At 36.2% G+C, this 24502-nt stretch overlaps 1 protein-coding gene across 1 annotated transcript in view; it reads right to left on the minus strand.

The window, feature by feature from the left end:
• Positions 1-3210: 3210 nt before the first annotated feature.
• The window catches only part of LOC6566802 (nitric oxide synthase), a 39813-nt gene continuing 18521 nt past the window's right edge, over positions 3211-24502 (minus strand). The window contains exons 7-19 of the mRNA XM_032739598.1: positions 24157-24298; positions 23199-23338; positions 22818-22992; positions 20718-20899; positions 18799-19008; positions 15355-15499; positions 14472-14576; positions 14309-14376; positions 8209-8548; positions 6938-8080; positions 5843-5967; positions 4637-4703; positions 3211-3452 (exon numbers count right to left, since the gene is read on the minus strand). Coding sequence (XP_032595489.1) covers positions 3345-3452; positions 4637-4703; positions 5843-5967; positions 6938-8080; positions 8209-8548; positions 14309-14376; positions 14472-14576; positions 15355-15499; positions 18799-19008; positions 20718-20899; positions 22818-22992; positions 23199-23338; positions 24157-24298 — 2950 coding nt within the window. The 3' untranslated portion in view covers positions 3211-3344. The remainder of the gene's footprint in view (positions 3453-4636; positions 4704-5842; positions 5968-6937; positions 8081-8208; positions 8549-14308; positions 14377-14471; positions 14577-15354; positions 15500-18798; positions 19009-20717; positions 20900-22817; positions 22993-23198; positions 23339-24156; positions 24299-24502) is intronic.

Here is a 24502-nt window from a genome sequence, read left to right on the forward strand (position 1 = left end):
GGTTAGCTTTTCGGTGGCTCAGACGCGTGCCAAAGTCGAAGTCAAATTCCTGGCTGCCTGCTGGCATTGCTCATTTTAATAAGCTCAGCGTCAGAGCTTTGAGAAGTTTGAGAAGCAGCTTGAAGCGATTTGCACGACCCTTTTGGCTAATTCTTGCTAAAACTTCGATTATCGCATTTATTTCCCCAATTGATTTGCATTGCCCGTTTCCAGTTAAAATCGATCAATTGGGGTTTTTGAACTCCCTTTCACAATGCCATTGACATTTGCTTATATCTGATTTTTTGCGCTAATTGCACTTTTGGTAAATTACATTCTGCATACTCAGCGTCTATTTTTAATTTGGTTTTTTTTTTTTTTTAATTTGCTAACCATGTCATTAGCAGCATTTCGTTGACTAAGCAAAACATTTAAGCCAGCTAAACAGAACATCAATTTTATTCACAGTATTCAGAATTTCATAAATCAGAAGTTTTAGCTTTGTGTTTTTAGCCACGCGCCTCCAGCAATTTCATCAGAATCGACAACTTGAAGCAATAAATGCAATTCAATGATTTCCCTTTGCAGAAACGTCAGCAGTCGTGTAGAAATTAGTTTGTTACAGCTAAAGACACTCTATACCTGTACTACAATCACAATTAAATTAAAAAAATAATAATAATAATGCTTAGCAAATGAAATGCGAGCACACAAAAAGGGATGCAACGATGCAATCAAGTAATGAAAAAAATTGTAAAATATGATATGATTTTGTAATTGCTTTCATGATTTCCAATTCAGACAGCAGGTTAAAGAATAAAAGAAAATGAAATTAAATGAATATAATATAAGCCAACAAAAACATGTCATTGTAGAAATAACATGGAAGTTTTACTTCTTATTTCCCCTTTTTTTGTTTGTTATCTGTTGTCTGACATATGTTAAACTTCCGTAAAATATGTGAGATTGAGATTGATATTGAGGGTTGCATATGCTGCAGTAATCCAAATGTCCATCACAAGTCGCAATGCGACTGTTCAATAAAATTCCAATTTCCTTTAAAATACAAAAAAAAAGGCGGAAGTTCTTCAAACAATCCAAATAACCAGTTGGAAGCCAAGCGAACTCGCACAATTCAATTTCAGCATTTGAAATCGGATACTAAACGGCGAGAAATGGAATGGATTTGTGGTGAACCCGAAACCCAACTGGGACAAGAATACAGATACAAGCAACAATCATGATTATAAAGATGATGATGATGATGATGATGGGCTGCGTCTGTTTTAAATTCAGCGTGAGGTAACAAGTAAAGTAACAAAAGTATGCAATCGACGCTTTGAAATCTAAGCGCATCGGCAACCACAACAGAACAAAACGACAAACCAACACCAACAGCAACACTAACACCAACAACACTAACAACAACACCAGCAACACCAGCAACAACAACAACACCAACAACACCAGCAACAACAACACCAACAACAGCAACTATTGCAAAGCCACTGGAATGTTGGCGCAGCCGCAAGTTAATTTCTACATAAAAAAAGTAACTGCAATGTATACAAAATGCGAAAGCCATTTGATGAAAAAAAGAATAAAACTGATATTAGTTTCAGTTTTGGCATTGATGGAATAAAATAAAAACGAAACAATAGAATGTCAACATGTGGCATACCACTAAAATGTGCAAGACCATGAAACTTTCATAATTCCTGTTTGGCATCGCTTAGATTGGAAAAAAAAAAAACTACTCCAACTCAGTCAAAATCCAATAATTATCATCCAATAATTCTTCTCTGCAAAACTACAAATTAAACAATAACTTTAAATTTCATCTTATAGTAAATCAATAAGAATTCGTTCAAGTTAAAAAATATATAAATAAATATATAAGTTATAAGAAATAACGTCCAGCTGCCAAAAATTACTTACCGTTCAAAACCAGAGTCAAATTGCCCATATCTAAATTGTACTATAAATTAATCGATTATTTTTCTATGATCTCTATTAGATATAATTTTTTTCTTTACTTTGAGGAGCATAATAACACACATCACTTATGAGTTTGCTTGGAATATTTTGTTAAACAATAATATTTTTCACACAAAAACTCATCTTTCGATCGATTGTTCCTATGAATGGCTTATAATATAATAGACCGATCTTCAGTCTTTTTTTTCAAATATTAGAAACTTATTAACACGCATAACTGAACAATTTAGTTAGGGTATCTAAAGCAAACAATTTTTTCAAACTCATCTTGATTGCTCTTGTGGAAGCTTTATGATATAATAGACCAATATTGATAAATCTGTTGAACACTTTAGGAGCAACTACTATAGTAGTCCGATCCCGTTCACTTTATGAGGAGCATAATAACACTTATAATTTGCCAGATTTATTATGTTTTAAGAAAGCTTTCTAGCGCTTTCCTCAATTGAAGCAGCTGAATATTTATTTCATAAATTGCATTTTATGCACAACTTACCTCCAGGCAGCGAAGTCCGTTCAACCAAGTGGCAAGTTTTATTCAATTTAAGCCGCTTAGCCAATGACAACTGCAAGTTTTCATTTATTTCAGCGGATTTTATCTGGCTTTGATTTTGACTGCAGAAAATGCACTTGCTGAAACAACTTTTAGCCTGATTAACATCAGGCATCAGGCATATTGCAATTTGTATATATAGCATTTGATTTGATTTATTGAAATATATATTTTAGATTTATTTAAACATTTAGATTTTAAAATTTTGATTCGTTTGTACACAAAGTCGAATAATTTAATAAACATTTTCTGGTTTTGCTGTATTTATATTAATATTTTTTTTGTACTGAACAAAGCAACAAGTTTCAACTAAGAGAAATAACAATTGCTCATTGATTATTTAGCATATTTGGTGGATATTTGATTTTTAGCTGTAGCAATTTTGATTAAATTTATTACAAATCACAAGCGTAATTTTTAGGAGTTGATAAATATTTTTTCATATGAATTTACAGAATGTAGTTTGTAAAAGTTTTTTAATTAAACGGTGGGCAATAAAATATTAGCCATGAGCAAATAATATGTTCTTAAGCTTTAGTAACACTCATTTTTTTCTTCAGGAAATATTACAATTTGTTGCTTACTTCGAGTTGAATATCTGCAAAGCTGTTCTGTGAATATTTAATGTAGTTATTATATAATTTTCAACCTAAGCAAAACTGCATAAAATTTAAATTCAATTTGTATTAGTTTATAATAATAATAATAGTAAATATTGATCGGTCACTTTAAGCTATTAAACGTTAAGCACGACGTGTTAAACCAAAACACATTCCTTTGCTGCTTAAGAGTCGAGATATTTGTATTATCCTTACTACGGCTGCGATGCCATACGAATCCTTGCGGTTGCACGTGACTTTGTGTGGATCTCAGCTGTGCGCAATGTAATGCCAAAGATGTCCTCATGATAACGATTCTCGTCCTGTGTGTGCCATACAAAACAAATATATACATATGCATATATTTATATGTGTGTGTGTGTGTGTGTGTGTGTGTGTGTGTGTGTGTGTGTGTGTGTGTGTGTGTACAAAGTGATAACAGTGCATAATAAAACCCTCACAATAAAAGAGTAAGCGTCATCATATTTGTGGCTGTCAAAAGGAGGGCAAATACACAACATAGCAAAACAAACTTAGAGGTTGAAGCACTTTTCCACAAAATGACCTACTAGCAAATACCCATTATTTTTTTCAAATCCGAGTTATTAAATAAAAAAATATATAAGCGATGCGTCACTTAGAAAAACACTTATAAAAAACTTGCATATTTTTTTAGATTTACTTAATAAATATTTGCTGCTGTACTTTTTAATTATCTTTGTATCTTTGTTTATTTGGATATTTTTCAGACTTAAAGAAGAATCTATTTTTGCTGACTTCGGGGAACATCTGACTAGAAATCTTTATTATTAGATTGTTATATTAAAAAATATATAAGTTATGTGTGACTTCAACAAATACAACAAAAAAGATTACAGTAACTATAAAACTTTCATAGTTTTTGGACTAATTTAAGTCAATTATATTGCTGCTACACTTTTAAGTTTCTAAGCTAAAATTTCTTTTTCATTGGAGTTAACTAAAAATGCATATTTTTTACCTATAAATCTAAGAAATAAACTGGATGATTTGAAAAACAACTGATTAGCTAAAAATCTAAGTCATTAGCTAAATGATTATATATAATATATCTGAATATCTACAAATAACACTAATATAAAAAAATATATATAAATATATATAATATCTGTAATATGAAATATACGATTTTCTGAATGTTTGACTAAAAATTTTTGATGTAGCTGTAAACACCCCATTTCAGATAGCTATCTGGGTATCTTTGCATTTTTCATATAGAAAACTGCATTTGTATAGCTAAAGGAGCTGTAAAAAGCCAACAAAGTTTTGCTTCATGGCTCACCACCCTCCCCTCCCCTCCCTCTCCCTCTCCCGTCATCCCATTGTCGCACACTGGGGTCAAATAAAATGCGCATACGCCGCATGTGACAAGGGAAGCGAAGTGCCTCGCTTTTGACTGCTGAGAGTCGCACTTGCTTTATGTTATTTATACGGGCCGTTTAAGTTGGTTTAGTTTAAGGATACTTACGCGCAATGTGAGCAAAAATGTCTCAACTTCCGCCTCTGTTTTCTGCTCCTTGCCAGCTATGCATTTCCTGTGAAGGCAACAAAAAGGAAGAGTAAATATAAAATATAAAATAAATAAGAGAATGTGCAAAGTATTTCATTATTTAAGTTTTTGTGATGTGAGCGTATTTAATAAACAAACGCTAATTAACTGCGCTGTGGGCAGTAGTTAGCTGAGTGGGCAGAGCAGCATTGGTGAAGCTAAAAGCTCATAATTAGTCCCTCTTAACTGTCTACAGAAAAAAGGGAACTTTCCGTGGTAAAATGTGAACAGAGAATTGCAAATAGAAAATTCTTTGGATGAAATTTCAACTGTTTTTATACGGTGATATCGAATAAGGAACATATATCGATAGCGTCGATCTATCAAAACTTGCCAGATAATTTGCTGGTGGTTCTTTAAAGATCCACAAATAAATTTGCATGCAACGACCAACCGATAAAAATTAAATTGCTCAAGCAACGAAGATTTAATCAACAATTTTATAGCCAAAATTGTCAGATTTGCAAAGCCTTTAAAATCTACAAACCTATTATTTTCTCTTGGTATAAATGCATGCCAATTTGTAATCTGATGAATATTTAATTGCCATTTTTTATTTTAAGTGTAACTACTGCATTCCAATTTGCAATCTGTTGGCAATTTTGTGCTTTTTTTGAGTGTACTCATTGCTCTGCCATAGAAATGATAATTAACATAAGCCGCTTTAGATCAGATAAAAGACTTAAAAGCAAATGAATTGACATGAAAAGCACAACTTGCCATGAATGTCTATATACTGTCTGTGTTTATCAATGCGAATGTGAATGTGTGTGTGTGTCTCTGTCTGTGTGTTTGTATTACCTCAGGACTCAACCTGTGCCTGCACCTCCCTCAACTGCTGTGCGACAAACACATTTCACAATAATGGTTGTAATCAAGAGCTAGTTTTGTATACACAGGAAAAAAAATGGTCAAACAGCAGAGAAAAACAAGAAAATGATGCCAAACCGACCGCAAGGCATTTGAAAAATAAATTCCCTGTAGAGCAACGCCCATGCCTGGCACCGCCCTCCCCCTGGGCACCGCCCATGCCAGTAGCACACAAAGGCAATCAAGCTAAACAGCAAAACTAAGAACTATAAACTCAACTCTCAACTCAGGTATCCGGCAAAATGGCAAACTCACCTGATGGTCTGGTAAACATGCTCGGCCATTGTGACATCGCCACAGACATACACATGTCCTCGTTCCAGGACAATCAAATTGTACAACGAATCAAATTCCTGTTCAATCAGATCCTGCACATATGTCTGCAAGTAAAGAAATAGTAAAGAACAATCCCGCATCAAAAGCCACTCCTGCTTCAAACAAATGTTAGCTTAGGTTTAAAAAAAAAAGAAAAAGAAAATGTTGAATGTGATTTGCGCAAAATGTTCAGGCAATGAATCAATTTGCCAGCAATTCAAGTTAAACAAATCATTTATCGTAAAGTACAACAGCTGGTAATCCCCCCATTTAAGGACTTTGATGATGAGACCTATTGCTTGAGGCCAAAAACAATCAAGGCTGACAACGGGGAATAAACAATTGTTCACCTTAGCACATTTAGTGTCGTCATTCTACAACTACAACTACGTAAATGAATTGCTGAACTTAAATCACAATTGACTTTAGCTTGATTGGTTTCATTCACTGCACAAATATTTATACAAATTGTGGAAAATACTTAAACATTCATTCACTTTAAAAATATACAAAATATTCTATGAAAGTGTCTGACATTTTATTCACTTTAAAACAAATAGAAAATAGTCTAGGAAAATGCCTTAAGCTTATTTCAGTTTGAATATATAGAAAATAATCTAATTTAAAATCTAAATGTCTTAAATTTTATTGCCTATTAAAATATTGAAAAAAAGCCAGTGAAAATATCTAAGCTTTTATTCGACTTAAAAAAACATTAATAAATATGCTGCGAAAATGCCCAAAACTCACTCTAAAAATATAAAAATATTCTTCCTAAACTTTCACTCACTTTAAAAGTGTTAATCTGTTACAATGTTAAAATAATTATTAAATTGAAAAATATAGAAAAAACCAGTGAAACTGTCGAAGCTTTCATTTTAAAAATATACAAAATGTTCTGAATAAATTTCGAAACTTTTATTCACTTTAAAAATACAGAAAATAATCAGTTCAATTTGTTGTTAATCTTTGAAGTGTTCATTTAATTTTCATTTTCTCAGTTTTATTTTTAAAAATAAGGAATAATAAACTTACCTTGGGTATGTCTGGCTCTCTGGATAGTGCCAAGAATACACGATCCATGATTTGATCCTGCAGCAGTTGCGCCTTCTCCTCGGCATACAGATCCACGTCGCGATTACGACAGCCAAAGAAGAGCCACAATTTTGGCAGTGCCGTTGCCGCATCCACTTCGCGCAGCACCTGAAACTCCTGCCAGAAAGAGCGGAAGGGGGCAATCCCAGTGCCTGGGCCAATGAGGACCACCGGACGACTGCGATCCGCAGGCAAATGGAAACCCAAAGCGCTGCGCACAAACATAAATAGCTCGTCGTCGGCTCGCAGCCCGGCCAGATAATTGGAACAGACACCGAAGCGCTCCTCGCCTTGACCATCCTCGCAGCGATACTTGACAATGGCGACGGTCAGATGAATCTCATCGCTGACGCGACGTGGCGATGATGAAATGGAGTAGAAACGTGGCTGCAGCGGTGTCAGATGTGCCACCACCAGCGAGGCGGGCGGTCGACACGAGGGGAACTCCTCGAGCACTTCCAAAAGATGGGGCAGACGCCAGTGACGCCAATCCTCATAGGCCGACGAGTCAGTGACCAGCAACTGCATTCGCTCCGCATCCGTATTATCATCGCAGAAGCCCGCCAGCAAGGTGAGCAACTTCCTCGACGGCGGCGTCGTCAGATCAAAGAAACGCGACAACAAATTGCGCAACGTATCCGGTGGAATTTTATCATGGGACTCCCAGCACTTGAAGATGCCATTCGACGTTTGTTTCTCCTTCAGCAGCTGCAGTTGCAGCACATCGTCAGGCGAGTCGACGCCAACCAGTCGCTCCAGCAGTCCGTCGACCAACGCCTTGCGATTCGCTGGAAAGATGCCAACATGATCGCCCGGTTCGTATTCCAAGCCGGGTGCATATATCTCCAGCAGCATTGTTGTCTTGGCACCCTCGCTCAGCTTGGTTAGATTGTGTGGCTGCGTCTTGATCTTGCAACAGTGCACCTTCTTGTTGTGGTACTTGGAGAGGGCACTATCCAGCGACGTCTTGCTTACAGACGGTACCAGGCGAACCGTGTTCACGGTAAGCGATTCATTTTGCAGTGCTATCGATGCATCGGACAGACTCTGATCCGGATCCAAGCAGAAGGTCTCGCATGCCAGCTGCAGAGGGAGAAAAATATAAATTTCTGATTGAAATCTTAATTAAAATTCGACTTTGAAACTTTGACTGTCAAAGCTAAAGCGATTTCTAAAAACTACATCGATAATAATTCAGTTAGTCAACTCACCTTGAACACCTCTGGTGCCCACTTGCGGAACGATTGCTCCTGTCCGCACATCTCATCGCCATAGGCAATCCTCAGTAGACGCTCGCCGCCCAGTTCGCCCAGAATGTTGTCCACATATTGGCCAAAGGCGCAAAAGTTCGGATAGGCCGAGGAGCCCAGTGCGAAGACAGCGAATCTAACATTAGACAGCGGTCCAAAGGTCTCTTCCGTAAAGGTATCCGAGGTGGAGCCACGCAGCGAGTCCCAGCGATCGATTTTCTTGACTTGTTGCAGCGGCAGCTTCATAAAGTCCTGCCTCGAGCTGGCCTTCATGAAGGACTTGGATGAGCTGACACCCCTGCTAATCATAAGTAGTTGCAAGACAGAGACAAAGATGCCACTTTCAGTTAGAAATTGAAAACGCTTTTGGAATTTTTGTTTTGTTTCGTTTTGTTGGTTTTTTGCCTGCTCAGCTCGAAATACATTTGCACAAAGGGGGCCAAACAAAGGACGTGGGCTTGAGCACTGCGCCTCTTGTCAAGCAATCACAAAAGGCAAAGGACACGGATAAAAAAGAAGAAGAAAAAAAAATGATGAAGACAACAATAAAAGCAAAGCATACATAACTGACAGCAAAACATTTATTACGCTTGTCATTTGACGTAACCAAAGTGAGCCAAAACCAAAAATAAAATGCGCCTCTCAAGCGAAGGCCTCGCCTTGGACATACTTTGCAACTGGCAAAGCGTAATCATCCGCTCGTCAGCAGCTCGTCAGGCGCAGCAACAGTAGCACTCGCAGTCGCAGTCGTAGTCGCAGTCGCAACATGTGGCAAGTGCCCCCAAACCCCGCATCAACAGTTGAGTGATGATCCAACAATGAACAGTGTCAGCTTTTAAGGAACACAGCACTGCGGAGAAATGGACAAAAATCCATCTTGCAGCTGAAAAATCCAGCTTAGCGCAGAACTATCCATTGCCAGCTGTAGTTGTCTTTTGGGTCTTTTAGAGTCTGAGTTTGGGGTCCTAGCCTTGTTCGGGCAAATGCGTTTTAAACTATTTGAGCTGCTGCTCAGCTTTGGCTTTGGGTCAAAAGTTTATGGCTTTGGTGCCGTCGTAAAAACCTGTTGGCTGTTACATAATCAGCTGCCAAGTACTGCTGGGGTTGTCACACACACTACACACACACTACACACACACTAAACCACCCCCGACTACACACCATATCAGCAACATCAACATCATCATCAGCTGGGGAAGAGCTTACACGTTGTAAGTGCTTTTCAACAAAAATGGTGCACACAGTTGCAGACCACACATAAACATTTTTTATGTTTGTGGACTTGACTAGTTTTTTAGAGAATAGATATCCCATGAAGCTAATTAGCTCAACTCTACTTTTACTCCCAGAAAATGCAGCACATAGATTAGTATGCGGAAATGTTCTTAATTGATATAAATAAATATATTTTTTACATATATATATTTTTTTGATTTCTTCATATTATATATATATTTTATCTTTTATTATTTTGTTGAAGATTTGAGCTGTTTGTACCACTGTGCCATTCTTAGGTCATGTGCAATTCATCAAGGTAGCAAAGCGTTGAGTTGCAAAGCTGCGTGCCACTTGCTGCGTGCTGCCTATCAACTTAATCGCAGCACTAACCATATGAGCAACAGTAACAACAGAATCAGCAAGCAGCTAAGCAATGAAAACAGAGAAACAAACACACGAACAGACAGACAGACACACACAAACAGACAGACTAACAAACGAGGCAACGTTATCCTTGTTAAGTCTCGAATTTCGTTGGGTGGCAACTGCTTGCTGCTGCTGCTGCTGCTGCTCTGCTTCTGCTGCTGCTGTTCATTGCGCAACCCAAAAGTGCAGCTTGGCGTGAAAAGAGTGTTGTAATTTAAGAGCTATGCAACAGCTAAGGCAACGACAGGTGGCAGCGCCAGTTGCCAAGTTGCACGTTGCAGGTACAATAAAATATACGCCAAAGTAAACAAGGCAAACGGCGAAAGTACAAAATTGTAGTGTGAGAAAAGCCCCCAATCCCCCTATTCCCTAGAGACTCTGGCATAATTAAAACAGCTTGCGAGCTGAACAGCAAAATTGGCTGTTCCTTTTTCTGCTTCCCTTTCGCCATCATAAATCCGACGAGTGCCCAAAAGTAGGCAACAGTTTTTTCTTCTCATTTTTGTTTCACTTAACTTGAGTCAAGTGGCCTCCGGACAACTACTACTCGTAATTGTTTTGTGCACTCGAAATGCTGTTGAAAAGTGTTGAAGAGTTTACTATTTGGATATTTTATACCCTATAAACTGTATGCGAAAAGTCGAGCTTTAAATACTTGCCAGCCATTGAGTAATTTATTGAGTTTATAGAGCTTTTTAATAAATGCTAGCAACATTTTGAATAAAAAAATTATATAATTTTCATTTTATATATCTAAAATTACATTTTAAAAAAATATACCATAGAATAGTTTTAATTTTACTTTTTCTGTTCTTTTTTATTGCAACAGATGTTGGTAAGTATTTAAAAAAATAGTTTTAAGTTGCAATACTAAATAATTCAAAGAGTATTTATATTTTCGATACCAGAACCAAAAATGAACTGCGCGGGAGACGTGTAGATGGTGTTGATTATGAAATGTGTTAAAAACTGCCAGTTTGAGGCTTAAGGGAATAAGAGCAAAGTTTGCTCCAACGGCTGAGAAGATTTTTGATGAGAAAATAAATAAGAGTGGAAAATGTGTGCTTAAGATTTTGCTGATAATGTTCTTGGTGAGCTTGTTTAATAACAATTATAACAACTATTTGATATAATGATTAACAATGAAGCTTATATCTGAAATTTAAATTAATTCCCTCAATGAATTTAATATCATTTTTCATTGCTCAATGAAATGCGGCTACATATATAGTTTATATATTTATTCATTTTTTATATTATTCATTTATATATATATATATATTTATTCAAGCATTGCAACTAAAAAAGTATCAACTAGGGTATCTGATTTTCAAGATAGCACTGACAGCCAATTCTTCCTGTTGCTATTTGCAATTTTATTCGAGTATCTTATTATGCAAAGTGAAGTAATTGTAGGTTTATAGCTAGCATCATCATAAAAAACTATGATGACAACATCTGTGCGTTCCCATCCAATAGCAGCAATAATGATAATAATGTTGATGACGTCTAAATGAATGCCGGTTGGTGCCACTTGTGCGCTCAAGCAGCGGCAGTTGCAGCTTGCAGCAGCAGTTGCAACTTGCAGCTTGCAGGATGCGGATGCTGCTGTGACACCCACACCCACACTTAATCATGGGGCAAATAGATAAGCAACCTGTGTTGAGTGACACTTGAAGCGATACTTGAAGGCGTTGATGGTATAATAGACAGCAATTAAGAGAGTCACTTAAGCTGACAAACACAGAAGCACGGTCTGTTGCAACAGGAACATTGACAAGGCCACCAGCTATATAGCTGATGACTGTGCACTTTTTGGGGATGACATGATTTGCAGACAATCAAATTAACGTGCAGCTGGTTCGCTATGAAATTGACTTCAATTAATTGGCAAATTGCCAGTGCCACAAAGCACACAGCACTTGTGGAATTGAATTCAATTTAGGTTTTGGCAATATGCAATCTTGCTCCAGCTGAGGCACTGAAACTGTTTGTGAACTCTTAAGTAACTATTTTGTAAAGTTTTGGCGCCAGTTAAAATCTTGCCACATGCCAGACAACATGCTGCAACTTGAGACACGAGACATGGCCGAAAGTTGCAGTAAAAGTTTTCGCATTCTTGACTTTAAGCATGAAATCAATTTGGGGCAAACAATTAACAGTCAAGCAATTTCCGAAGCGACAAGCGCCCAAAGCACTCACTCAACTGGAAGAGCAGCCAAAAAGAAAAGCAAAACAACAAAATGAAGCCGAAGAAAATCGCAATTCACCTACAGGCGATGAAAGCTGTTCAGCTGTTGCTCATACGCAGTGTATGCCTCAAAGGCAGCTACTAAGTGGCTCACAATATAATCAAATTACCAAAAAAATATCGATATAACCTATATCTAATAGCTAAGCTAATGCGTTGCTAATTCTCGGACATTAAATCAAAAATTGTGAAAACTAAGCTAATTAACGACTCCCGAAAAGCAACTAAGATTTATGTACGTGCAACAGTTTGAAGCAAGGAGAACACACAAAATATAATAGACAAATGTGAAAGCATCAATAAATCATTTTAAGTGGTTTATACTGGCATGCCAAGTGCTTAACACGATAAACCAGCCAAAAGAGAATTTTAACATTGTTATCATAAAATACAAATTGATAAACAGGCGTTGCAATAATAACAGCAACAGTGCCCCACACAAAATGATGTGCGTATTAAGTTGATGTATTTAATATTGTATGTAGAAAAAACACACTTCGGGCAGCATTTAAGGAGTCAAAACGTCCTATTGAAAGCAGTCGCAGGACATTTTTTTTACTGCTGATGCTTATCAGCTTCTGTTGAACTGCCAAATATATCAACACACACACACACACATGTATTTCTTTCAGTGTGTGCCTGTCAATATGTCTTACACAAGTCTACGCATTTTTTCATATGAATTTTCAATTTCGTCTTCAAGAGCAGCAACTCGCATTGAGTATAAATTTAGACATGTACGAGTGAGTGTCGGAGAGAGAGAGAGGAAGAGAGATAGAGCGAGGGAGAGAGAGAGAGGGTGTGTGTGCGTGTGTGCACAGCAAGTTGTCAAAGCCGTCAACCGGAAATTCCCTTTACATCATAAAAACAGAAACACAAACGAGTACAAAACTGTTGCGGCTGACGTCTGGCAAATACCCTATAAAAAGTGGTGTTAGGCAGGCGGAAATATTGATATGTAAGATTTAATGGAAGAAATAATAATATTAATTTATAGAAATATTAAATATAAGACTTAGTAATTGAGGAATTATGAAATTATGCCTAAATACAACTCTATTCGTGCGTTTAAAATTCGATTGAAAGGCTCAAAACCCATCAACCTGTAAATTTGAAAATATTCAAGAACATAAACATTTTTCAATAATCAATAATCAAATAAAAAATTAGGTGACTTTGAAAACCAATTTTCTGTTTATTATTATTTATTTGTTCATTGCCTATTTTAGAGGCATTTTGTGAAGCAATTTTTAAAATCAATTTTTTGCTTGCTATTATTTTTCTCTTACTTCAACAATTTCGTGTTTTTTGCTTCGGTTAAACCCTGTTGTTCTGGACTTAAGGGGCATAATTCTTGACATACATAATACGAACACACACGCCACGGAAATATCGAAATAACAAAATTATTGTTATTGTTTGGGGCCTGATGGTGGTGGCCAAAGGAAATTGCGCGGATTTGGCTGTGCTCCCAAGCGGCACACACTTAACTGTCGAATTGGGTTTATCCCTGTGTGTGTGTGTGTGTCAGCTTTATATTATGTTACAAAAATAAAAAGAAATACATAAGAGCCAGCCAATTAATAATGCAAAATATTAAATATGTGTCAGCAAAAATGCGACCCAAATTCAATTTGAATTCCTATTTAATAAATCAGTTTCACAAGGGCCTGCGAATAAATGTAATTAATTCATTTTTTATTACATACATTTTTCACTCGATTTTATATTAATGAAAAATATTCAAGACTTGCTTATTTGTTGAGCATCAAATTTAATATAAACAAAAAAAAACTAAATTAAAATTTAAGAAGAAAACTTAAAATTGAAAAGAAGCACTTTTCAAAGTATGAACTGCTATCCAAATAATGAAAGGCAAATGGCTTACAAATTATGCAATTCTTGCTTAAAAAGCAATTTAGTTTCGACCTTTGTAAACCCTCATTTATTAAACTGGGCAATCTCGTCCAGCAACCTCCACGCAATACCCCGCAATGCTGTTGCCAATATTGGCCAGACAGCCAAATTGATTTATATGAAATTTATGCAGAGCCGCAGATAAAGGCATAAAAAAAAAAGCAGAACAGCAAAAAAAAGTGGCCACAACAAAAGACGAGGCCAAAGGTTAAAGGCATGAACATTTATTTGACTCTTCGCCACACTCACCTGGAATCCTGGAGACCATGTTCGCTCGACTCCTGCACACGCATTGCATACAATTCCTGGGAGAACAGCTGAACGGCACAAAGTTCACATTTGATGTCATTAGTGTTAAACTTGTACTTGGCTCATTCATTAATTAAGTAGTTGATGATCAGGGCTAACTTACCTCGCCATTTTCCGGCGGATCTCCATTGCCAAAGGTGGAGGCAACCACAATTAGCAACGCCTCGTGCTCAATTGAGGATATATCGTAGTCAGACATGCAATATATCTAAATGAATAAACAAACAATTTACTCTCGCAATCGTAATCGCAATCGACAACCAACAAACTTGGCTGAGGTCAACACATTTGTGGTCATTAGTACATATATAAAAACAGCCTAAATTACTTCGACAGATGTGTGTGTGTGGCTGTGTGTGGGTGTGTGTGTGGCTGTTGTGTGTAGTTTGTCACAGGTGCTTGCAGCTTATCTAGTTTTTCAAGGCAATGAGCAGCTGTTATTTTTTTTTGACCAGCATCCGCTTCCGCACACACACACAGAAACACACCCATAGGCACACCATACACCCCCCACACACAGCACCCACTGGACACTAAGCTGCTAAAATTTGAGTTTCACATTTTGGGCTTATGCTAATTTGTGTAATGTGGCATTTACGATAGGTCGCAGGTTGCAGTTTATTTTCGGCTAGTCCAAAGCAGCCTTTTTAATGTCACATTAAGGCTGCTTTTGGCTAACATGATGTATGCTTAATATTTGGCATAAGCCGGCTCAGTTTTTTGATAACTTGCCCATTTTAAAGCTTGATAATTTTAACTATTTTGTATAACTCTTTAGTCTCTTAGACTTTTGCATTTAATTTTAAGTACAAGAATAGCAATATTGTTATTAAATCACATACTATTTAAAGTTGACCCTTTTTATTCATTGACTCGCAGACAATAAGCAAATTTCGCTAGGCTTCTAACTTGACATACCCATATTGACAAAGCTATATAAATTTCAATAGAATCAAATCAATTACGTATTGGCATATCGAACTCACCTGTGCATTGAAGGCGTGTCCCAAGAGTTCGCACAATTGTTTGGCATACTGCTCCGATTTGCCCGTCTCTGTGGCATACAGAACCGTTGCCTTGATGCGTTTCGACAGAGCGCGTCCAAATAATTTCGATGTAAATTTCACAGCACTGCAAGTAGCAAGAGGCAAGCACAGAGGCAGAAGAGTTATCTTTTAGAGACTCAAAATGAACGAGAGCTGTTAATAGTATGTATATATATATATATATATCTATGCATATTCATGTAGCTAGTTAGGGGCATCGCACACTTTCAGCATAGTCAGCAGCAGAGGCATCACTACACTCTATAAGGCTTTATAACGTTGCCATAATACACAAACACACACTGGGAGACTGGCTGATTGACATGCCATATAATTGGAAAATTGTCTTGCAGCACAGCATAGAATGCTCAAAAGACGTTTGGCGTCGACACACACACACACACACACATATACAAACACATACTCGATGTCCTGCCAATAGTCAATTGACTGCAACACTTTTATTACATGGCAGCTGGCTGTCATAATCATCTTGTTGTTCCTTGCTTAAAGCATAAAACACATGAAATTTTAGTGCATAGTGTAAGATGTGAATCGAAAAGAACGTCTACACTCAGAAAAACAATCGACATGCATTTGAAAAAATCGCCTTACTCTTAACACCAAAGGCAACTTATTTATTCAGATAATATATTTCTAAAATTTAACTTTCTGTCTTTATAATAACCAAGGTTAATATTTTCTTATTTTTTTCTGAAATTTAGAAAAATATGTTTAATTTATGCAGTGTTTTTCATATATTTTTAGCTGCTTATATTATGATTTTAGATAGTTTATACATTTATAAAATTTAAATTTTGAAAACTTAAGAATTTATAAGAGCCCGAGAACTCAAGTAAAGATACTTCCCACTAATATAGTTAGGAATTTGAAATTTACTTGGCCTCTGAAGAAGAGGCCTCTTTCGAGAAAGGACATTTTATTACCATTTTGTGATGTTCAGAAAGAATTTGTTCTCAAAATCCTAATTTGCATTTCTACTTTGTTGAATTATTTTATATTATTAAGAAATCAATTTTTGAGAAATTGAAAAAATTCCTTTTTTAATTTGTAGATATTTTTTGGAGTGTACTGTTGCCTGCTGCCGGCTAATAGAATCTAAGAAATCTTTAGCTATGCCGCCTCTACTCGCACATAGTGGATCTGTGCTGCTGGCTCGTGACTCGCACTTATGGCATTGGGTATACGGATGCTTATAGGCAGTTTAACTGTAATTTAATATGGCGTCGCTGCAGACTTTTGTGCGTGGCATAATTTGATTCCCATAAAGTTGTCGATGTCAGCGCTGATTTAATTTCATTTCATGAGAAGTCGAGCTGCCGTGCTCATACACTGAAACAATTAAACTTAATTATGGCGCTACACACATACACACAAATATATATATATATATGTGTGTGTGTGTGTGTGTGTGTGTGTGTATAGTGCATTTTGTTTTTTTAAGCATTGATAAAAAGTTATGCTGAGCAGCGGAGGCGCTCGTTTTAAATACGTAAAGTGTCTGTGTGGATGTTTGTGTGTGTGTATGTTTGTGTGTGTGTGTCTGTTTGTGTGTGTGTGTCTGTTTGTGTGTGTGTGTGTGTGTGTGTTTGTGTCTGTGTATATTTTTGTGCCTGTGTGCGTGTGTGTGCATTCGCATAAGTAACGATTTTAACATGTTAATTGACAACTTTTTAATGAATTTCATTTTTGCCATTTTGTCAGCCGACAATCCATATATACACATTATACATATACATACATATATTATCTGTATACATATTTAATTGTTCAGTGAAGTTGCGGAATTGCAGTGAATTAAAATTAATTAACTTATGAAAATGTGCAAAATGTACAAGTGCGAAAAGCGCTTCATTAAACTGTTACGCTTTAAAGCGTGGTCATTATATAATTATTATGTTGGTTTTTTGTTGCTTTTATAATTCATTAAACAACAATCTGTATATTAATGAAAGTGATCTCACCATTTAAAACTGGCTACAGTGTTAATTACATTGTTTTTATTATACCAAGTTGGGTCATTACGGCAGCACTTCTCAGCCAAAAGTTGAACAGGTGTTTAAATAATGAGACCTTTTCAAAATAGGCATTTGAAAGTAAAGAGTCATTTGTTCCAAGCAACACGGACAAATTGTGAAAACTGCGTAAGAATTCTCTCACTTTGCTTAAAGCTATTATTTTTCAGAGTTTTCATGAGCTCCGTTCTCAAAGTTTTCTCTAATGAGTTTTTGTTGTTTTGCACTTATTTACAATGACAAATATTATGGCACACTGGAACGAGAACTTTCTCCATTGCGTTCTATGTTTCTTGATTTTTGTACCCTGAACCCATTCAAAAGTTGGAGAAGTGCTTAAGTATGCAGCGGGCGGAAGGAAGTATCACCGAAGCAATAAGACATTAATATTCTGGATCAGCATTAACAACCGACTGGATTTAACCAGATTCGTATCTCTTGTCTGTTTGATTAAGTTGATCTCAGAGACTATAATATATAGAAACTTTAAATTTGGATCAGATCATTGTGATTTTATTTAATAGATATTTCTCCTAGCTTAATATCGATAAAAATCGATAAATACACAACTGCAAAGTGGATAAAGGCATATTATTGATCGACAGTAAAAATTCTTTTCTTATTAAGCAAATGAATAATCGCCAGTTTGTTATGAATTTAACAGCTATGTTCAGGACATTTACTAGTATCAGATATTTCTTACTGATTTCAGCTGAGCTTCAGCTATTAGAAATAAGACACATATCTAATTTTAATATGTATAATATATGCTAGTATTGCACTATAAAGATTATTAGTATAAAATGCCTTTAAATAGGGATATCAGCTAATTATTGCTGGCAGCAACTAACTTTGCATATTTCATAAACTAGCTAACACTTAGTGAGTAGCTTAATAAAAAATAAAAATACAAAATAAAACCTGATGCAATGCATCACATTTTGCAAGCGTGTTGACATCGCTGACAGCCGGGGGGAGAATCAGAATGAGAATGAAAATGAGCAGAGAACTGGCAACCGGTCGCAATAAACCGCAATCCATGTAATCTACTTAAGAGCTAATCCCTGCTGATGCTGTGTTGTGTCGTGTGACACACGCCACACACATCACACACCCACACACACACACACATAACACACACACACACATCGCTCACCCACACACACACATGCATAAACAATTACACGGCATGATGAGAATGCACACAAAAGCCAAAGATATCATCGAGCAAAGGTCGGCTACGCTTAACGGTGAAGGTAAAGGTAACGGCAACGGCAACGGTAACAGTAACAGTAACGGTAAAGGTAATAGCAACAATTTGAGCACTCGTAATCGTGCTCGTACTTACCGAGCGATTTGTTTAAAATTGAATTTACGTCTTGGCTTTTTGCCTTTGCTTTCGCCACGTCCCTTTTTCCAGATGTGCGTGCGCCAAGCGGAATCCTGATATTCAAACGAGGGCTTCAAATAGTACAGTGCCATCTCCTGATGAAACACTGGCGTTATGGACCCCGAGAGTGGCGGCACAATCCATATCCAATCCGCTGGACAGCCATTCCTAAGAGACAGACAGAAAGAGAGAGAGAGAGAGAGAGAGAGAGAGAGAAACAGAGAACGATACGAAAGGATGAGATTCAAGTAATTGTTATGGTCGCCGCTTTGTTTTTGCTTATTGGCTGTAATTGACATATCGCCGCAGAGCAGAAGCTGCAGCTAATGGCTGGCAACGCCACTCCCCTTCTCACCACAACCCATCCCTGCACATCTCTGCTTAATTGAAGCCAACAATCGAGCAGGAGGATGCTCAACGCTTATCTGATGTATCCGCTTTGTGTAGCATTAGAAAATGCAAATTGGCTGTAATTGAAATATGGCCATGTATTTTTAGACAGCAAATGGCTTAAGTCGAAGCGTATTTTCAGCATTGGCCCAACCGTTGCTGTCTAGAATGTCTCTTCTCGTCGGCTGAATTTATTTAACTTTTAAATGAACAGGATTTAACAGTTTAAGCAGTTTAAGCACTTAACTTAACACAACATAACGTTAACTTAATCCCAACGTATTAAAGTTTACCATTTGACTTTTGGTTTTTGGCTTGCGGATAATACATATATTTTAATTAAGCTTTGTAGTCGGTAAATATAGTCAAACTTAAGTTAGCTTAAACTATATTTACAAACACTATTAAAATATAATACACAGTTTATAAATATATTAAATCAAGCATCAAAGATAACCACTGATTTATTTCAACAATTATGCCCTGCAGCCAACTGCAACATGAAATCTACAATTAAAATGAACTAACACATGCCAGAAGTGTGAAAATATACTGGCTTGTACACTCAGAGAGAAAATCGCACGGATTATTAAAATATCAGCGCATTTTTTTCTCTGCTGGGTATATTTGAGATAGTTTATAAAATAATTATAAAATTCATTATACATTTCAGAAATGATTTTTGCTAAAAATAAAATTAAGTTAATTATTAAGAAATATATTTATGTAAAATTGAAAAGTCATTCTTTTCAATTTTAAGATTATTTAATTTTAAGAAATATTTATGCGAATTTCGAAAAGAATTAGAAAAAATGATTTCAAAATACAAGACGATTTTGTTGGAAATAACTGTATTTGCCCACGTACACCGCAGCTTGTCTTGCATTCCCGTTTTGTAGTCTTAATCTTTTGTTGCCTGCGAGCAACGGTAATTGTCAGTTCCTTATGATCAAGAGCTTCTTCGATGGTATGTTTAAGCTACTTTCATGAAGTAAGAGTCAGTCGCTTTTGGTCGCTTGAATCGCGTAGCAAAAGTCGCATGAAGCGGACAAAACTCTGAATAAATATAAGCCCCAAATTATAATATATTTTTATCTGAGTGTATGTAAATAACATTTATTACCAATAAATGTGATAGCGACTCTGACAACAGTTACGCAAATAATAATATATATATGGCACATATATCATATAAAACCTTAAACCAAACCGAGCATCACATCCTTCCTCCGTATCACAGCTTGCAAAGTTTTTGGACATATTGTGTGGCATTTGTGAGTGTCTCGTGTGCACTTTATGTAAACCGATGACAGCGGCAAATTGAAAACAATAAATTAAATTCGCACCTGAAAACGAGTGCCAGTGCAACACAGGAAGTTAAATAAAACGCGTTAAGCTATCAACTTTGGCCTGCAATGTGTGATAAACATTTACAATATTGCGCATACGCCCCCATGAACGATCAGTGAATATTAATTTATGCTTACCGTAACTTGGACTCGTTCTCGAAGTGTTTCATGAAACTTTCGCTGGCCGTGTGATGATCCACAATGGTTATATTGCGACTCTGATATGAATGCAGCACAGCAATATTCATTTCCACAACAGCCTTATCCTTCCACAACGATGTCGGCGTTCGGGTATCCAGATTCATTTTGAGCGCCATCGTCTACAAGAATATTCAATTTCAGATTACTTTATGCTATCTCTCTTTTCATTACAGCTCCTGTCGGACTGCTGTGATGTTGTTAATTTTCGATTATAGGTTCTGGTTTTTTTTTTGTGGCAAACAAATTAATAATTGCCTATGGTTATGCCCCTGGCAACAAGTGGCGTATTTTGTTTTGTGGTTACTGGACATCGACCTGACATCATTTATCGATTTGGCTGCTGGCCATGAAACATGGCATTTGCCTACCACACTGGCTTTCAATTATGTGAAACTTTAAGGAAATGGAAAAGTTTGAAATTGGAAAATATAACTTCATTATGTGTAGCTCTGACAAACGTTTCCCTAGCCATGTGCGAAATTGGTGGTATATTTAAAATTCATTGTTAAATTGCGTGTGCTTTAGTTTAGTTTGAAAGACTTGATTTAACGACTTAAACTAAAATCTAAAAAGTTTTTGTAAGATTTACTGGATTGTGGCTTTTGTCTTAATAGTTTTGAATTAGCTGAAATGATAAACTTATCAATCTCCCTTTATGAATGTAAAGTAACACAGGATAACAATAATAATAAAACATTAAATTTTTATTTAAACAATGTTAGTTAAACAAATTAGCCTAACAAAAGTATAAAAAGAGATTTGAAATTTAAAATCTGCATAAATATAAATAATTGTGATTTAGCAATAATAATTCGATAATAAGAAACTAATAATAATATTTATAATATATATATATTGAAAACAAAATAACTGAATTTTGACAATGTGCGTGTACAACTTCCAAAATATAATTGGGGCAAATGGTGTACGTTGTGTGTGAGTATAAAATCCTATCATCAAATTGAATCAATTCACCTGTGTATGCTAATGGCTGGTTCGTGTTGAAAACTAATTGAACCAGCATTTTGCAAGTGCAAATTCATTTCATTACAAATTTATGCTGTGCAAATAACTAAAATATTCAAGTATCCAAAAATCTGCCAGCAATTAGTTCAACTCTGCAGATACATACATCGAGTACTGGCCTGCACTGTTCAATGTTGCACCATTAACACTATGGAAACAGCATTTACTTAAAATGCGCTCGAGTGGCTTTTAAAGATTCTTGAGCCAAACTGACTATCCAGAGAAGCAGCTATACACATAAGCTGTCTCACACACTGAAATATTTACTCGAAAAGGCGCTTTATGGCGGCAAAGTAAACGCGATAAGGCAAACGGAAGAATGAATGAGTTCGCAAAGGATCGACTAGCACATACTCAGTACTCAAAAGTTAAACGATTGCTTCATAAATAGGGAATTTTAGTTCTCATAATCAAATTTCAGAAATTTGATTGTAAACACCAATAAATAAAATAAGTAATAATAATAATTAATTAATTAAATAAATCAAAAATAAATAGATAAAATAGAAACAACCGAATTGACGGTCTGAGTAGCCACTTCTCAGTAATTAAAGTTAGCCAATATTTTAATTATAAATTAATAAAATAAATAAGTAAATTTTAAGAAAGTTATTGGGAAACAATAATTTTATATATTCAGTAACATTTAGTCATTAAGCTGATAAAAAATGTATATATCCCGGAAAGGTTCGCAATTTGCTCATCCAGAGTGCTTAATAGATTTTCAACCAGTGATTAAAACCTTTTTAAAAGCATTTTTAAGCGTTGCAGGGTATAATAAAAAGGAAGAATCTTTGTGGAAAGGCGGCCATTATGCGGCACGTAATGAAATAAATGCCGGAACACGCCAGTGCGGTGGCGACAAAAACATCAAGGACATTACGCAATGACAATCCCAGTGCTATCAATAATGCAATTTCAATATACATGCACCACCAACCCCTCTCCCGAGCCGCAAAACCAATTAACGATTTAAATACTTTAATGAGTCGGGTAAAGCTGGCAACTTACCTCCAACATATTGCGACGATTTGTATCGCACAAATTGCGGCAGCCAATCTCTGTGGACATGTACCAACCACTGAATGTGGTGGCCGTAAACTGTATGCCACCCACATCGAACAGCATGCTAGATACGGCGGGCAATGCATACCACCGTAAATCCAATTCCGTAAACCATTCAAACCTGCACGAGACACAGAGAGTGAGACAGCGAGAGAGAGAGAGAGAGAGAGAGAGAGAGAGAGAGAGAGAGAGAGAGAGATTTATAAGTTGAAATATTTGTTGGCAATGCTGATGCGAGTCCGTTAAATACACTTGAATATAACTGCTTTGTTTGCATGACTATTTATACACAGTCCCACACACAAACACACACACTCCCACACTCACTTGGGATGAGTCAGCGGCACTTCTAGTATCAGTTCCGGCGGGTAATCAAAGTAGTCCGGATCGTGACCATTGGCAGACACCACCAGCGGCAAAATGTCCCATTCGGTGCCCTTGCCCTTCCAGCCGAGTTTAGTGCAAACCTAGAAGAAACAACAATGAACAAAAATAAAGAAAAGAAATAATATCAGCATGAGAGAGGCAGAGAGACAGAGAGACAAAGAGAGAGAGACAGAGAGGGAGCAACATAAAAGCGACATGTGAACAAATATATGGCACACTTTCGAGCTGGTTTTTGTATGCAAATACATCAGTATTCAGCATATTGTGTCCTGGCAACATATGTTTCAGTTTGTGTCTTTATTGACAGCATTGTTGTTTGCTCGTTTTGCGTGTTTTATTTTTTTTTTTTTTGCTTTGCGTATTTAAAATGCGATTTATTACATGAAGTTTACACAACTTTTGTCCTGCCAAAGTACACAAATGTTCCGATAATTTGTTGTGTTATTGTGAATTGAGGGATTTTGCAATTGGTTGGTTTACTAACAGCATCAAATACAAACATATACATTCATAGGAGGGATTGATGCAATATATAAATTGATAGGTAGATTAAAAGCAATAAATAAACATCAATTCTCCCATTATGTTAGAAACTGCTCAAATTGCTGCAATTTCTGTGGGATTCAAAGAAGTTTTTTGCCTTTCAAGAAGTGGTTCAATGCCTGATTATCTTAGCGTCATTTTATTCACAACTCTTGTTATTAATAATACATGTTTTTGTAATGATAAGTAGATGCTTAATTTTAAGTCTGACTTGAAAGTGGGAAGAAACCTGTGGCAACCTGTGACTCACAGCTCTAATATAGACCACACAAAAATAAGATAACATAAATAATTATTAATATTCCAATTACCTGGTTGCAACTCTAATATTATATTAAAATTAAAATGTAATTACCTCTGTAAACTCTACATTCATGGGATCACCAATAATCTTGGCATCGGCTTGCTTATAGCCAGCATAGGAAATAAGCTGATTGTTCCATATGCGATAATCGTGACGAGCATCTGTCCGCTGTGGAAATATTGTAATGGCTGATCTGCAATCAAGTAAAATAAATCCATTAATACGTATTTGAACCAAAAAAAAAAAACAAAGGGCAAAGTTTTAAGCAAAACAATATAGATCCGACTACAAGCCAAACTATTTACAGATGTTTTCAATTTCGAACGAACTTTAAAGTTTGCAAAGCTTAAGCAACTTTGGTAACATAAGCGGCTTCTAACCTTAACATAGTCAAAAT

Source organism: Drosophila grimshawi, unplaced genomic scaffold (assembly GCF_018153295.1).
Source record: "Drosophila grimshawi isolate 15287-2541.00 unplaced genomic scaffold, ASM1815329v1 contig_1377, whole genome shotgun sequence".
NCBI classification, from domain to species: domain Eukaryota; kingdom Metazoa; phylum Arthropoda; class Insecta; order Diptera; family Drosophilidae; genus Drosophila; species Drosophila grimshawi.